Source organism: Dromiciops gliroides, chromosome 2 (assembly GCF_019393635.1).
Source record: "Dromiciops gliroides isolate mDroGli1 chromosome 2, mDroGli1.pri, whole genome shotgun sequence".
NCBI lineage: Eukaryota > Metazoa > Chordata > Mammalia > Microbiotheria > Microbiotheriidae > Dromiciops > Dromiciops gliroides.
In genome coordinates, this window is record NC_057862.1 from 204128083 (window position 1) to 204144674 (window position 16592).

The 16592-nt window shown below is 40.2% G+C and overlaps 1 protein-coding gene across 1 annotated transcript; it reads right to left on the reverse strand.

The window, feature by feature from the left end:
• Positions 1–14: 14 nt before the first annotated feature.
• On the reverse strand, positions 15–9363 carry LOC122738572. The gene is made up of 2 exons (XM_043980574.1): positions 9206–9363; positions 15–1079 (listed from the first exon to the last, which is right to left on the reverse strand). The coding sequence occupies exons 1-2, from the start codon at positions 9361–9363 to the stop codon at positions 593–595; spliced, it is 645 nt and encodes a 214-aa protein (XP_043836509.1). The 3' UTR covers positions 15–592.
• Between the last annotated feature and the right edge of the window lie 7229 nt (positions 9364–16592).

Here is a 16592-nt window from a genome sequence, read left to right on the forward strand (position 1 = left end):
CCCCTTTTGCTTCCTCCTCCTCCTCTTCCTCCTCCTCCTTCTCCTCCTCCTCCTGCTGCAGCAGCAGCAGCAGTAACAGCAGCAGCAGCAGCAGCAGCCCAAAGGGGGGGAGACCAGGCGGGCGCGTCCCGGAACGACGGCAGCGAGGCTGGGGAGACAGCGATCGAGGCGGCTATAGCCACAATTAATTTTCCGAGCTACAGGCGCACACTAGGGCTGTAAAAAAATTTTTGGTTTAACCTTTCCTACCAGTCGGCCAATCAGAGCCGGCGGCGTGCGGGAGCGTCTCTCTCTCGGTCGTCCAATCCCGAGATTCCTTCCCCTCTCTCTTCACCCACACCTCTCACCCTCCCTTCTCTCCTCCTTTCCTCCCCCTTCTTGCTCCCTTCTCCTCCCCCACTCCACCCAGTGCCACAGCCGGCGCAGGGATACAGGCAGGAGGACGCATCACCACGGCACCTTATCCTTTCTCCCACCTCTCACGCCCCCTCCCAACCTACCAGCTCTTTTTATCCCAAATTCCCCTCTTAAAGCAAATATATCACATTTCCGGTCCCCTTCGCACTGTATTGGATCTTGTTCGTTTTGTACGTCAATATTTTCTCTTCTTGATTAAAGTTTGTACCTTTTTTTTAACATTTAAAAAAAGGGAGGGGAGTGGAGAGTGAGAGTGGAGGGAGCGGATACAAGAGGAAAGCAGGAAATGGAGGAGGAAGAGGCGAGGCACTACTTTCCAGAGCCAGCCCTGCCTGACGGTGTCATGTATTTCTGAGACCCTAGCATTCTCCCCCCCCTCCTCCCCCTCCCCGTAGGTAACAGTATAAAGAGACCATGGGTGATTTAGGAGAGGGATAGACCTATCGCCTGTGTATGGCTGGGGGTCTGAGTGAAGTTTTCCGAGGGAGAGAGGAGGAGGAAGTGAGGAGGGACAGACAGGGGCAAAGGAAAGGTTACTTCCTCGGCTCCTGCGCCTTTGGTCCTTGCGTCTTGCCAGGCAGCCGGGGAAGCCCAGAGCAGTTCTGCGGGGCCTTCGGGTCCGGCACGCAGCCTCTTTTCCGGGGAAGACGTCCTCTGGGGCACTGGAGGGTTGGGGAGCTCAGTGTTAAGCGTCTTTCATGGGTCTTCCGAAATGAGGGGTTCAGAGAAAGAAAGCAAAACAAACAATCTCAAAATAAACCAGGTAAAAAAACCAAAACCAAAACCAAAAACATGGTGTGTGTGTGTGTGTGTGTGTGTGTGTGTGTGTGTGTGTGTGTGTGTGTGTGTGTGTGTGCGCGCGCGCGCGTGTAGTCCGCCTACCCCCAACCCGCAGGCTTCTTATTACCGCGGGGGTTGTCTTGGTTCTTTTTCCTCTTTATGGCTTCATTAAGGTTCAGTTTGTAATCGGGTCGGGACCCTGTTGTCCGGGAACTATTTACCCAGGAGGTGTTTTCGATTTTCCCCTCTTTGTTTCCCTTAAATTGTACCAAAAGGACGAATATATGTTTCCTAATAAGTTCTCCCTCTGTCTTCCCTTCCTCCTTTCCCTATTTTTCATTTTCCACTGGTCTCAAAACCTAATTTACCCGCCTAAGTATAATCCCCATCTACAATCAATTCATGTTGGAGGTTTCATCCGGGATATGGAAATCTTGGCCCTTCAGATCCAGTTACTTGCATTTTAAATTCCCCGAAGGTCCCTTTGGAGGACGGAGGAATTGTGGAAATTCCTAGAGTGACTTTACTCTGACCCAAAGATAAAACTCAAGATTAGGGCCCAACACTTCCCAGGCTCTAGAATTTAGTGTTAATTATCCAGACCAGAAGATGCTTTAACTGACCCCCCCCCCGCGCGAACACGCGCGCGCGCGCGCGCGCACACACACACACACACACACACACACACACACACACACACACACACACATCCCTGAGCTGACACGCGATGCACAGAAGAAGTAGGAAAGGAGGGGGGAGAGTATGGGAAAAGTCATGAATGGAAAGGATATTTTTTGCCGGCCACATAAAAAAAATAAATCATGTAATGTGAGCATTTTTTTCACCTTAATCAACTCATGGGGTACGATGAAAAGAACCTGGCATTTGATTTGAGTTAGTATTTAGGAAAATGTTAAAAGAAAATGACCCCAGACAACTGTTGGGGTAACGGGCCCATAATCCTCCCATAACAAAAACATAAGTGAGTATATATGGTGGCTAAACTTTAAACTCATCCCTAATACAAATACTAAATGCAGCACTAGGGGTTGAAGAATTGTTCCTTTCCCCAGCCCAACACCAAATAATCATGTTATGTGTGAATGTGTGTGTAAGAGAGAAGCAGCCGCAGGGGACGAAAAATAAGGACAATTACACTAGGTCAATGATGAACTTTTGCCATCCAGAATACAATGAGCTAGCTCTAAACATTGGGCTAACCTTAAATGACCTCACACCATTTTAATATAATTATCCTATTTCTCCTATGTGCCCCCTACTTTAAACGTAAGAAAATTAGTAATTATAAAATGTTTAAAGTCAAGTTTCCACTTAATAAAACATGTCATGTAGTTTATTTAAGTCAAGGTTGGCACTAGCATGACAGTATATATTGACTCTAAAGTGGTGAAGTTCTTCAGAAGTACTAATATAGTGGCCCAGACTGGTAAGATCAGTGTGCTTCCTTTTCACTATTTACTTCCTCCCTACTTACTAAGTACTCTCTCCCCCACTCCTCCCAGATTCCTACCTCGTTTCTCTACCCCTCCCTTCCCCCACTCTTATCCCTCCCTATCCCTTTCTCCTCCCTTCTTCCCCTTTCCTTCTCTCCCCCCCAATTCCTCCTTCTACTCCTCCCTATTTCTCTCCCTTTCACCCCTCCCCCATGCCCCCTTCTCATCATCACTTATAATGGTACACAGGGCTCCCTCTGAGGTGGACAGGCCCGGTACGTTTTCGTAGTCGGTCTAGCGTGAAATGATTCGGTGTAACCGGATTCTTGGGAAAGGACAGGTTACGTAAACATTTACTGATGTGGAGTAACTATACTATTTGTACTCTGATATGCAGGAAGGAAAGTGTTGATTAACACAGAAGAAAAAAAAGCGAAATTAGCTGATTGCATGCTCATAAGTGCAAGCTGTCATTGAACTGCTTTTAAAATAGACACAGCTGGGTGTTTGTGTTGAAAAATTTCTTGTGTTTTTGCTAATACTGAAATAAGCATGATTTTGTATACCAAACATTTTCAGATCATTAAAATTTGTAATCTGTGCTGGTTTTAAACACAAAGAAAAGAAACAGAATCATTTCGATGTAAAATTTGCTGATATTATATTAACTCAATCAGGTCTGTACAAATTGTGCATTGTGCCTCCTAAAATCTGTTTGATCAATTTAATACACAAAGTGCCAAACGTGGGTATTGTTTGTTAACATTGGACATTTTATTCAAATCCAAGCTCAGCAGCAAACAGGGAGACTTCTTGAATGTAGCTATAGCACTGCCTACTGAATTTTTAATGCTTTAAGGTGTTTCTGGGGTCAAAGCAGCATTTACATTACTTTTCAGTGTTGGATGAAATTGAAGGGGGTGAGTTTGAGGAAATGAGTATTTAATTTTTTTTTCCATTTTGGAATTGGGGAAACTGGTAACAAAATGATAGAAAAGCATTATTGACAACATGCAATAATTTTCTTTTAGTCTCCTCTCTGCCTTATTGACTAAAAATAAAATCTTGGACTTCCATTAAGAATGAAGCTTTATTTTTAGTTGTGACAATATATATCCATGTCAGTTAAGTATTATGTTTTGACTTACATAATAGGCATTTTAATTCACCTTATGAAACCTCATGCCAAACTAATAAAGGCTAGTTGTTTCTGCGAATATATCTAGTTGAATCCTAATTATTTTAAACTACAATTTATTCTTCGATATAATAAGAGAGGATATTGATGTTATTTATATTTATGCATGTAGGTGTTTTTCAGTAGAAGATCCACATTTCAGAAAGGGCTTTTTGCTCAAACTACTTCTGGCAGACCCATGAAAAGGACCCTGAAACAGAGGCACTGTCCAAATAGAAAGTGCTGGAGCAGAACACTTTGGGTCTCAGAATCCATCTTCCACCTGAAACAAGATTCAGAGATAGGACAAAAACCGGGGAAACGTTCTGCTCCCTTCACTGTTTATATTAGGCCGAACTCTTTAACCGGCAGTGGTGGCATTGCGTCTCTGTGGTGATTAGCCGGTGAAAACAGAGAGCATCGTTGTCCAGTTAACTCAGTCCACCTTACTCTGAACAAAATTCCTTTTGATTTGATTTAAAAAAAAAATTCTTACCTTAATCCCGCCCCTTCCTTCCCCCACCCCTTTTTCAGGAATAATGAAGTTCTCTTATATTGAATAAAAAACAAGGGCAGCAGCAAATTTCTCCCTTCCTTACTCTCTCCCCTCCTCCCCTTCCCTTCGATCTCCCTTCCCCCAGAATATTCTACAGGCCTCGCAAAGCTGTTCTAATCTAAGAAACGCTTCAGAAATTTATGTTTCATCAGCCTTGAGTAACTGGTATTTAATAACCACGTTTTGATAGCATTATGCGTCCATGTAAGGAGCCTGCAGATTTCATTTTACCATTCAGTGATGACATATTAAATACCTTAGGGGCTGCTATTTATCTCGTTAGTTCTGGGCTTCCCTTGTTTGGTTCCTGTTACCTGCAGAATTCAGGGAGAAGCCTTTCTATTTCGCTAGACTCCATCCTTAGAGAGCAGGCTGTCCCCCTGTAGTCTGCAAAGACGTAGCTCGAGATGCTATCTCCACGGGGTGGGAGGTAGACCTGCATAGGTATCCAGGGTCGGTTTTTTTTCCCGCTCCAGATAGATCATTGAAAAGAGATCTCTCCTCTCTCCAGCCAACTCCTCTCTAATCCCTAACAGCTGGGAACAGTGCTAACATTAGTGATTAGAAGTTACTCTTTAGCGTGTTGTATCCTTCTTCTGTGGGTTTTGGTTACAGGTTATACGATTAGGTTTGCGAGAACAGTAGTGAACTAAACTTCCCAGTAAGAGGTCTTCACACCAGGGGAGTGTTACTTTGCTGCAGCAGCCCTGCCTCGTCACTCATTAGGGAGCTGCAGGTTGTCAGCGGCTGCTCTCAGCGCGCGCACACACGCACACACTCACACACACAAACCCACCGCACTAAAACTAAATTAAGAAGCCGATGATTAAGACAAGCGTCTACGAGGCCTGTCATTTCAGCATCCTTCCATCATAACATTGTGGCACCGGCAAATTTGCTTGGGAAAAAAAAAAAATCTATGGGAGAGCCTCCTATTTGAGATAGGAGAAATGTTTAACTTCTGTAGGCTGGGAAAACATTTTGGAGCCAAAAGAGGCAAAGATTAAAAAGAAAAGAAAACGGGCACGTCAATGACCAATGGGGCTTCCCTGGCAGGTCTCTCTCCCCTCTCTCCCGCTGACTTGAATCTCTGCACTTCCAGAAGGCAGGTATGTAGGCATGAAACAGAGTCCACTCGAAGACCTTGGAAAGCAGGTACCGTGGGAGAAGAAATAGGAGGCAAACACCAGTTACTGAGAAATTCTCAACATGACTCCAACCCAGTGACTAATGAATGAATGTGCCTTGATTTGGAAGGTTGTTCGTCCTTTTAAGACTCTTCTTAATAAAACCCCTGATCATATAACCCCTACTCTTTATAAGTTTTAAAATTCCTTTTATATAAGACCACTGAAATTCTCTTTCTTCTCTACTTTTACCACCACCACCACACCATCTCCTCCTCCTTCTCTTCCTCCTCCTCCTCCTCCCCGTTTTCTTCCTCTCTTCTCCCTCTGCCCTTTCTCCAGCTCGGTAGCAGCTAGATGCATTCTAGCTTTCTGCTAGATTTTCATGAAAGAAATTGCCCTCTAGGTGGCAAAGAGTCTCTTTCCAGGCCTTCTAGAGGCCATGAAATAAACCAATACATTTCAAAGATTCTGATCCCTCATCTTACTAGTTAAAGATTGGCTTCCACCTTGTCCTTCAGAAAGGTCAGAATAAGAGCCCAAGAGAAAGACAGACAGAAAAAAAAAATGTGGTTTTAGGTGACAGACAAAGCTATGGGAGATTTTTTCTGTAATTGTAAACCAGATATAAGGGAAAATGAGGATTGGCAAAAACAAACAAATAAACAAAAACAAGTTAGGAAAGTGCTACTATAAATTTTCCTCTGCAGGAGTGCTGAGAAAAAAATAATCCTAAATAAAGGAGACTGAAAGCAAAACATCCTGGACCTAAGGTGGTCAGATTCAGAGCTATTTTCCTTGCATTCGTTTTTAATGACCTGGAACTTCCATTTAATTTCTAGTTGGTGCTATGAACTCTCATTTTGGAAAGATATTTGAGGAGAGAGACAGAGACAGAGACAGAGAGACAGACAAAAATGGTTCCTCTCCAGTCTCCAGTTCTTTACAACTTTCCAAAACATTCAAGAAACTCATGCAGGTGTTAGGAAGAAGGGTAAACCCAATATAAATGGGTTATAGTGAATCTCCAGGCTTGGTTAGATTTTTGTTAAAATGTGGTTCAACTTCTATCCACCCTATGCTTCCATACAAACTCCATCATAGCTACCAGATTTGATTAATGTACATTGAAAGCCAGTTCTTTTTCAGTACAAAGAGTTCTCTGCCTTCATCTTCAGGTTCTATGTGAGAAAAAATAGAGCTCAGAGAAAAATACATAGGCTATGGGTGTGGGGCAGGATGCATATTTAGCTGCTTGTGAAATAATATTAATATTATCTTTTAGGAGTCGTTAATATGGGAGAAATTAAATAATTTCCAGATGGATTTTTAAAAAAAAAGTTACTTGGGTGAGGTATTTAGTGAAGATAAAAAGGAAAATTATTCCTTCCCCTTTATCTTTCTCTCATCATTCTCTTCTTTCCTCTCCTCTCCTTTCCTTTCTCTTTTCCCCCTTTCCCTTCTCTCCCTTACTCCCTTATCCTTACATGCTGAACAATTTGAATCATGTGGGGGGCAGAGTTTCCAGAGTCATCACTTCTCCTATACCCACCTGAAAACTATACCTTCCCTGTGCCTAAATTTGTTGGCCTGAATCCCTTAAAGCGCCGTAAAGCCTTACTCCTTTCCAGCTCCCTCCGGAAAAGTGGAGATGGAGCTGGGTTCTTCTCTCTCTCTCTTTGTCTCAGATAGCCCACTGAACAGAGAAACAGAGGGCCCTGTTTCAGGCTCTTTTCCTAGCTTTCCCCCTCCCCCCACTTAAAACTCTTCACTCTAGACATCTTACATCAAAGAAAAAGTGAAATACTATTTTGTTTCTTTTTACCTAAAAGGTCAGCAGTCTCAGTGTATTGGAAGGTGATGGGGAGATAGTTTTTCTTGTTTTTAAAGGAAAAGTAGTTGAAAATTCTAGTTGAAAAACGATTTTAACTGGTAGGCACAATTATGTTTGAGACTGCTTTGCCTCCCAAGGTGTCAAAATCATCCCAACCTTGCTTGTGCTTTCTCTATAGCTTTCTGCCTTTGGGAAAAGGGGCTTTGGTGATCTAGTGGGTTGGACACTAGGTGGAAAAGGGCACTAGTAACTTTTTTCTGTTATCCTTTTAAAACAAAAGAACACGATTCCTTAATTTTACAAGAATGACTTAATTTTTCTTTAAAAAAAAAGCCTAAATGACTTTTTCTTTTCTGGATCTGCCGTAATTGAAAGGTGGGAGAGAGCGAATTTACTCCCTCCCCAATTTGATCCCTGATATCAGAATCTTATAAATTACTACTTTTCTTCTTGAATCTTAACCTGTTTTTCAACTACAAAACAGAAGAGTGAGGAAGACAGTCCCTCTTGTCTTCTCTCCTCCTGTCTTTAGAGTTAAAACCTCCTGTCTCAGTAAGCGGTCTGATGCCCAGATTTCTTGGGCTCTAGCACAGCACCTAGTTGACTTCTTCCAAATGCTGAGGTCCTTGCCCCATCACTGGAGAGTCAATGAACAAGACCTGAACCCTTTACCTCTTAGCTAAACATCGGGATAAGCAGGGAACTGCTTAGCCTGGATATCTGATGTCTGCTACCCGAGTCCCAGTACAAAGTATGGTCCACTCGGCTGCTGGCTTTTCTTAGAGGAAGTAAGGTACGGTGCCCAGGCTAGATAAAGCTAACCTATCAACTACAGGTTAGGTAGTAAAAAAAAAAATCATAGAGAGTAAGAACTAGGGATTTAAAAAAAAATTAATCAGTAGATAAATATTTCTCTAACTCTTCGTTTATATGCACACAAAAGCCACATCGATTTGGCTGGAAAGGCTCACAGTCTAGATAGATTTTCGTTATCTTTCTCCCATTAAAAACAAAAACAAAAACAAAAACAAAAACAAAAACAAAAACAAAAAACACCTCAGTTGTTGGAGTGCAGGTTGGTAGCAATTAACACAAAAATGAAGCCAATTCCTCGACTCATCTCACCCACTTGCATCTCTTAAGTCAGAGCTTCAGCTGTAAGTTTAGAATCGTCAGTGCTCGGTCCAGGTCTACATGGATTTTGTAGTTGTTATTGATAGATTTTGTTCCACACTCAGATCACTTCTCTTGCAGCTACAACTGCCAGCGATGTGGGTTAAGTCACATCGCAGGAACCTGGGGGTTACTGTTCGGAGCAAGCTTCCTACTTTGCTTTGAGTCCTTGGTGAAGGAAGGAGGCATTCCTTAATAAATCGATTCGTGCCCGTTGTAATCTTTAGTTTGCTGATTTGTTTTGGTGTTACTTAAGGGTGTGTTTATACCTACTTTCCTGGCTTTGCTGAAGATTTCTAGATACTTTTGGGGAATGCTTTTCTATGTATAACTCACACCAAAACCAATATAACAATAGTATACAGATAATTGTTCTAATTGCGTGTGTCTATATGAAGGAAGGGTTAGGGTGTTAGAAGTTATGTAATTATGTGCATATATACATAGGTACACACACAATCCAATTTTAGTTGCACCATATTGTCTATTCCCCTTTTTTCCCTTGGTAAATATTACACTTCACTCCTCTTCTTCCTCCCTCCCGAGCTCCCCTCCCCTCCCGTAAATCTGTGGTCAACTAGTCCCAACATGTTGGACGCCCAAGACGGACAACAAAATCATTATAGGAAAATGATAAAGTCCTACCACTCAACTCAAGAAGGTTGGTGCGTCTGGGGTGTTTGTTACCTTTCTGGCTTCCTATTTTGCAAAGCACAGGCGTGCCCGGGTGTGCACACACGCGCACACCCTGAAGCTCTTCCGCAGTTCACCTCATCTCGTAGTTCAGGTCCTAGCCTCTTCGCATTGCTGTCTTCACTGGGTGTGGTACGGTGCCATGTGTGCATGTGCACGGGTGTGTATATGTATGTGTATGTTTGTGTGTGTGCATGTGTAGGGGGAGACAGTGGGAAGCAGCTGATTTTCGACATTTCAAAGGGACTCTATTTATCAATGTTACCGAAGTGTACGTTACTGGAGAAACAACAAAACAGGCATAGAGCTGCAATTTTCAAGAAAATAGGATCCCCAATATAAAAATAAAAAGTAGCAGATAAGATGTATAATTCAATCAAATTATACAAAATTGCTTGAAAATCCAGAACAGTAGCGATCCATTATGCCTGTGTTTTATTAGTGACAAGTACAATTACTCTAAAATAAAGAACACTGGTGAATATATAATTGGCTGTAATCATGTTAGTGTTTGAATAAAAATGACGGGAACATTTAACACTTTGACAACAAAATGTTCAGAAATAACTTATTTATTCAAACAGTTTTTATTTTCCACTAAGTGAAGGAGAAACACAGTTTGCTGAGGAAAATCAATGACTTTTCCCTGCAATAAATAAATATCCAAAAGGGGAAAAAAATAACCCCACACCTCGATATTATTACTATTATTATTTTTAACCAGCAAGAAGCTTAATAAAGTCTCTGGAGTCAGCTTCCCGACTCTCGCTTAATTCTGAACCCAAGGTGCGCCACCTAGAGGGTAATCTAAGCATCTTCTTGCCAACTGCAATGCCGGGAGGTGACCTCGGAAATCAAAGTTAATATTCCTTTGCAAATTGCTTTCCTACTAAGATCCCCACTCCCACCCGCCCCCACTGTCCTCCAACCGTCGTCACAATATTTTCTTGGTAATTGCTTTGCGCGATTCCATCTCGTTGGCAATTGAGAAAACATCAGCATCTCTCATCAGCTCCGTGCGTCTGCAAGCACTCACCAGGAAGCTGGAAAAAGGAGAGTAGGAGAGGAAAACTTAGATTTAAAGACCATTCACCCTAGACAACATGATCCCTCCACCTCCAGCACGGCTGCCCCGCTACAGGACCTGGTTTAGGGAAGCGATTATTGTTTTTAGTAGCAGCCCATTCCAGGGCTTTGCTAGATAATTATTTGGACTTTTGGACCCCTCCTTCCCCAGAATGGGGTTGGGAAGAGAGAGAGAGAGAGAGAGAGAGAGAGAGAGAGAGAGAGAGAGAGAGAGAGAGAGAGAGAGAGAGAGAGAGAGAGAGAGAGAGAGAGAGAGAGAGAGAGAGAGAGAGATTTAAATTATAAGTGACCCCCCCCCTTCCCCACAACTCTGTCCTCCCTAGGAGACAAATGATTCCTTTAATTTTCTAAAATGGATGGAATGGACTCCTGAGTAATATGCAATCCTGGCAGTAGAAAAGTGACCTGTCTGGCTGGTGATGGTTAACTCATTGTTAGTTCTTCGGATTAGCAACATTTGCCTTTTTTTTTTTTTAATAAGAGTACAGGGGTGACTCTTCCTGGGTTTTCACCATCTTATATCTCTAACCTGCCACCGGGAAGGTTTTGCAAGTTAACTTACCCATTTTTAGCTTCTTGGGTATTCAGGCCAATCTTCCAGTCTGCAGAAGACTCTCTCCCTAAAGGAAGGATACTTGTTTTTTGCTTAAAGTAGATTTTTTGGCAGTTGGAAATGTTGAATAGGTGGGGTCTCCAGTGGAATTTCAAAAGATAAATAATATTAATAACAATGATAGCTAATGCCTTCATCAACAGCAGGCAATCTGCTGACAGTGTTTACAAATATATCCTCCAGCAAGTACTCATATCACCAAGTCCCCATGTGTCTATGATTTGCTTAATGTCCCCTTTTATATACACATAATCTTATTTACGGTTGATGTGCACTGAAAATGTGAGGAGTGAAAAAAGTTTGAATATGTGTATATAACCCTGAATGTTGTTAGAATTCAACTAAGTTCTCCACCCAACTTCCCACCCCTCTCTCTCTGTAGAAGATAAAAAAAAGTGTGTTGGGAAGGCAGGAGGAAACTTATTTTCTAGATGAGTTTCAAAGTGTTCAGTTTCCTGAAGCTTAGGGCTAATTTAAAATTACGCTAATGGGAAGATTCATATAAGTGAATTCCCCCCTCTTTTTTTTAAAATCACATACTACATAGGTTATTCCAACCCCTGTTTATTTTTTGAAAGGGAGGAAATAATTTTGGCGGCATTGACAAAATCTCCAAGAATGATGTTCCATTCCCCATCACTCTTATATCAACACTACCTCCTCTCTAACCCATGCAATCCAACCCCCAGCAACTAAAACCTCTCTCTTCAATGTTTCATTTTGTTATATGCAAAAATGAGTGTTTCCAATTGTAACTAACAGGTCTATCATTTCCCTCCCGCATTATATTAAACGGCAGATGTTAGCCCTTTTCTACGTGTTTAGGCTGCTAATGCAAACCACTTAACACAACAAAAATGCTCATCTTTGGAGTTTTTCCCAAGGCCAGCCATGGATTCAGGCATCATTTTTCTTTCTTTTCAGGGTACTTCACCCCACTTTTCTTGAGGTGGAGAGTGGGAGAGGAGTCTAGGAGCACAGAGAATGTATAGGGTGGTTGTGGTGGGAATAACTTCCCTTCCTTTGTCATGTACTGTGCAGCCCTAACTCGAATTATAGCTTTTGGTTCAGATGCAGATGTTCTTGGAAGATAGATTCCTCTATTGCTTGCTCTTTACTTTTTCCATTTCTTTCCATCAACTATATGCAGGCCTTAACTTGAGCCTGTAGAGGCAGCTTTGGAAACACCTCAGTGTTTCTGAAGGAGAACACACTTGTATTCCTTTTTGTTGGGGAATTGGCTATTTGGGCTGATTTTGTGGGGGTAAGGCTTATTTTATATTTTGAGGAAATATTTTTGGGGTAAACAGCCATTAATTTTTGCTAACAATTCCCTGAGCAGTCAAACAAGGATATTTAAACATGGGTAGTGACCTTTGCCAAGATTCTTATATTTCCCTATCAAACCCAGATAAATTATAAAGACCCATTAAACTTAAGAGTAAATCTTATTTAGAAGAAAAAGAGAAAAAAAAGGAGAAAAAATAATTTTCACCCTAGTAATTAAAATAATACATATGCATGTACATATTGCTAATTACTTCTGCATATAACATATATTAGACACAAATATGCATATAAATGTTCAACATGTGCATATATTTATATATGTATATATTGTATTTCTAAGCATGTGTGAATATGAGATGATATATAGTTGATAGGTAGATAGATAGATAGATAGATAGATAGATAGATAGATAGATAGATGGATGGATGGATGGATGATAGATAGTTAGATAGATGAATATCTTCAGAAACATGAAAGTTGTCCACAAAATACTTTTATAGTTTTATTGTTAACTCTGAATAAAATCCTCAGTGCTGGTTTGGTGGGTTCAGAATATTTCATTCGAACGGCAGCAGTGCCATCTAGTGTTCATTCTTTTCAATAGCAGCGGTGGAGACGGTTGATTTTCTGTTGCCGAAAGGCACTTGACCAGAGACCTGACCTTGTTTTCTAAGGAAGTTGGATCATCACTTGCATGAAAGTTGACATTCTACCCTTCCACTACCCTAAGTAATTTCATTCTTTTCCCAAACCGTAGATAGGGATCAGGTAGGCCAGAAGTGTAGGTAATATGAATAAATAAGATGATGAAAAGCATCATAGTGGCTTCTCTGAATAGGCATTTTCATAGAGGCAATCTGAAAACAATGCTGGTTTCATTATTTTAAGAGAGAGAATTTTGGTATCATATATTTTGTAATTGTATTTTCACAAAATAGTTTTGCTAGTGAATCTTCAAATGTATTCATGATGAGATAATAAAAAGTAGAAGATATAAATAGATATAGAGCTAGTGATGATGGATAAAGATATTTATTAAGCACTTAACATGTCCCAATTTTTTCCTAAGCACTAGAGATATGTGCAAAAAAAGATAATCCTTACCTTCTATTCTAATGGGAGAAAACATGAGGAAGACAATATATAAAGAGGAACCAAAAGGTTTAGGAAGATAGCTTGTTGATGCTGAATTTTCCTTAGTTTCCCAATGAATCTAGCCCTCCCAAACAGAGACCCATCCTTGGGTAAATGTATGAGGGATATTATTATTCACAACATAAAATAGAAGAAGCCTAAAGATAAAGGGTCACAGCAACTCTGTTAATATATATTCTTTAAAATGTTTTATATCCCCAAACCTAGGTATCTAGAAGAACCAAGGGAGATGGATATAGCTGCCATTAGATGGACTAATTTTTACCCATTCCAGAGCATTTCCATATATAGGCTCTGGGAGGGAGGATGAGGGGGGAGTTTTTGATTCTGGTAAGATGCTTTTATAATTTAATAAATCTGTAATCCTATCAAAGTGTTTGTTCCTTTGAGCAATGAAGATCAAACCTCACCCATTCCTTCTCATCTTAGTTGACTCTTTATGTCCTTCAATAAATCATCCAAAGGGAGTTCCAATGAAAGGTTCTTCTTCTGGAACTTTTGACATTATGGGGACACCACATGTTGGAACATGTTGACTGTCCATCAATTCTTGCTCGGTTTCCACAAATGATGAATTGACCTCCTTTTATGGTCCAACATCTCCTTTGTAAAATCCTTTACGTAACTTCTCATGTGTGGTAATATATTTTGGTTTAATTACCAATTGTGTCCTTTGGATCATCTATAGATTTAGTTTTTTAGAGATTGGTGTTCCACTATTAGCAGCCATATAGTAACACTGTGAGAAAATTGGTGTCATCCAAAACACTGGGCAATTTCCCTAATTCAATATAGCCTAGTTTTCTATTATAAACCTAGTTCATATAATAATAGTTATATATAACATATAAATATGTATATGTTACAAGTATGTAATTATAGGTGACATTTATGCAGAATATGTTTATCCATTTTACAGATTTCATTTAATTTTAATGACAATTTTATCATCATATTTTATTATAATCTATTCTTTTCCCCATCTTAAAAATGAGGAAACTGGGTTCCATAAAGGCAGAGGTCAAAATACACTTTCTTTCAAGGCAAGAACTCAAGACTTTCTCAGTGGCAGTAGTGCCACAAGAAGATGGAACAAATGGGCATTAAATGGGCTGTGGTCTATTTCCTTTTTTGTGTGACCAAGTTCCAATGAATAAACACATGAAGAAGAAAGATAAAGAACCAGGAGCCATGACTTCAGGGATTCTTAACCTAAGGTTCATAAACTTAATTTTTTTTATAATCGTATTTCATTGTATATAATTGTATGTACTTGATTTCTTTGGTTATGTGTATATATTTTCATGAATTTAAAATCATTATTCTGAGAAGGGATCCATAGATTTTACTAGATTGCCAAAAGGGTACACAACACATATACAGAGAGAGAGAGAGAGAGAGAGAGAGAGAGAGAGAGAGAGAGAGAGAGAGAGAGAGAGAGAGAACTGCTACATAGGAAAAGGTAGGGAAGTAGGTTTGGTAAGAATAAACCAATTTTTTATTGTTTTATTTTTGAGTATTAACTCATTCACTACTATTGAAATGTCTTTCTTCCTATTGAAGAATAAGGGTTAGCTTGCATTTATTATTTAACATTCATTAAAGCAGTATCAATTGATAAAGTACCTACCATGAATCAGCCACTGGGGTTGCAAAAAGTAATTAAATACTTGCCCTCAAGGAACTTCCATTCTATTATCTTCACTCCAAAGGCCCCCTCCCAACCTCATGTCCCTCCACTGTAGTCTTCTTTTGGTGCATTTTCATGATTAATATCTCATCAATGTGTCATAGACAATTTTCAAGGTGTCCTAAAAGAATACAGAAATGATGAGCCCTTATTCGTTTCTATGTTTTGTCCCTCTTTCCCTGTATCTGGTTTCAGTGCAAATGAAAACTCAGACTCTTTACTATTTACCAACTCATTGGCAAGCACTCAGCTCTATCTTGCTGTCCATCCAGGAAAATCATAGTGTGGGGAAGGGAATAAACTGAATACAAAGCTGAAGCAGCTGTATTTGAGTTTCTCCAACATGTTCCCGTCTCCTCATGATGATGATTATTTGTTATTATTATTTTCACAAGCACTGTGAACGTAGTCTTCTGTGGAAACAGAGCCAGGGGTATTTTGGCTGTAAACAGCCCAAATTCTCTCTCTACTTCAGTTTCCCTAGAAATAATTTCCTTCAGGAAGAAGTTGAGAAAGAACCTTCAAGTTCTGTGTCTCTGAGCTAATACAGTTGCTTATTTATATTTGTTTGAAGAGAATAAAATTCAGTGAAGGATGCAAATGTATTCAATATAGAATATACTGGTCTACCTGCTTTGGGCAGAAAAGAAGACTGGACCAAAATTCTAAATCCGACCTGGAGTCAGTTGGCGGACATTTTACTCTGTCATCTTGATGAATACTAATAAAAAACTAACAAGTTATTGGTAAATGCCCACAAGCACACCCGCATCCACATCCATAATTTAACATTTGCTTCCACCAACCCATCATAGTGGCTAAGGGCTAAATAAGTTTTTAAAGTACTTTAGGTATATAATCTTATTTAATTTTCACAACAGCCCTAAAATGAAAATATTACTATCATCCTCATTTTGGGGGAGATGAGATGAAGCTGGAATGTCAGCTCACTTTTATTTATTAATTATTTTTAGTGAGGCAATTGGGGTTAAGTGACTTGCCCAGGGTCACACAGCTAGTAAGGGTCAAGTGTCTGAGGCCCGATTTGAACTCAGGTCCTCCTGACTCCAGGGCTGGTGCTTTATCCACTGCACCACCTAGCTGCCCCCATCCCCATTTTATAGGTGAGGAAAATGAGACACAGGGAAGTTAAATGACTTAACTCAGAGCTATGCCCCTGACTATGTCATGCTGCCACACATCCAAACCCTTTCCATTCAAATATTAATTAAACTATTAACATTTCAACTTCAGTGAGAGAGATCTGAATTTGATTCTTAATTATGACAGATATTAGTTGTATGGTTACCATATATGGATTAAAATGTACTAAGAGTGCATTGTAAGGCCCTTTAATCTATGTATACATATTTATCTGTCAATTTAATAGTTAAACCTACATTGCCATCTCAAAAGCTTTGGGTCCACATAAAAAGGTCATCTTGTCTCACCGACATATGTATAAGAGTATTCCTTTCTCCCATTTTAATCCATTGTTCTTCTTAACACTCTGAGCCCTTCCCCCATGTCACCCTCACGCTTATCC

Bases quoted from the DNA above. Each gene is read 5' to 3' on its own strand.
- LOC122738572 (XM_043980574.1), bottom strand. From the start codon at position 9,363: ATGCACACATGGCACCGTACCACACCCAGTGAAGACAGCAATGCGAAG. The intron at 1,080-9,205 runs GTAACAAACACC...CCAACCCTCCAG, and splicing joins CAAAATAGGAAGCCAGAAAG to TGCCCCAGAGGACGTCTTCC.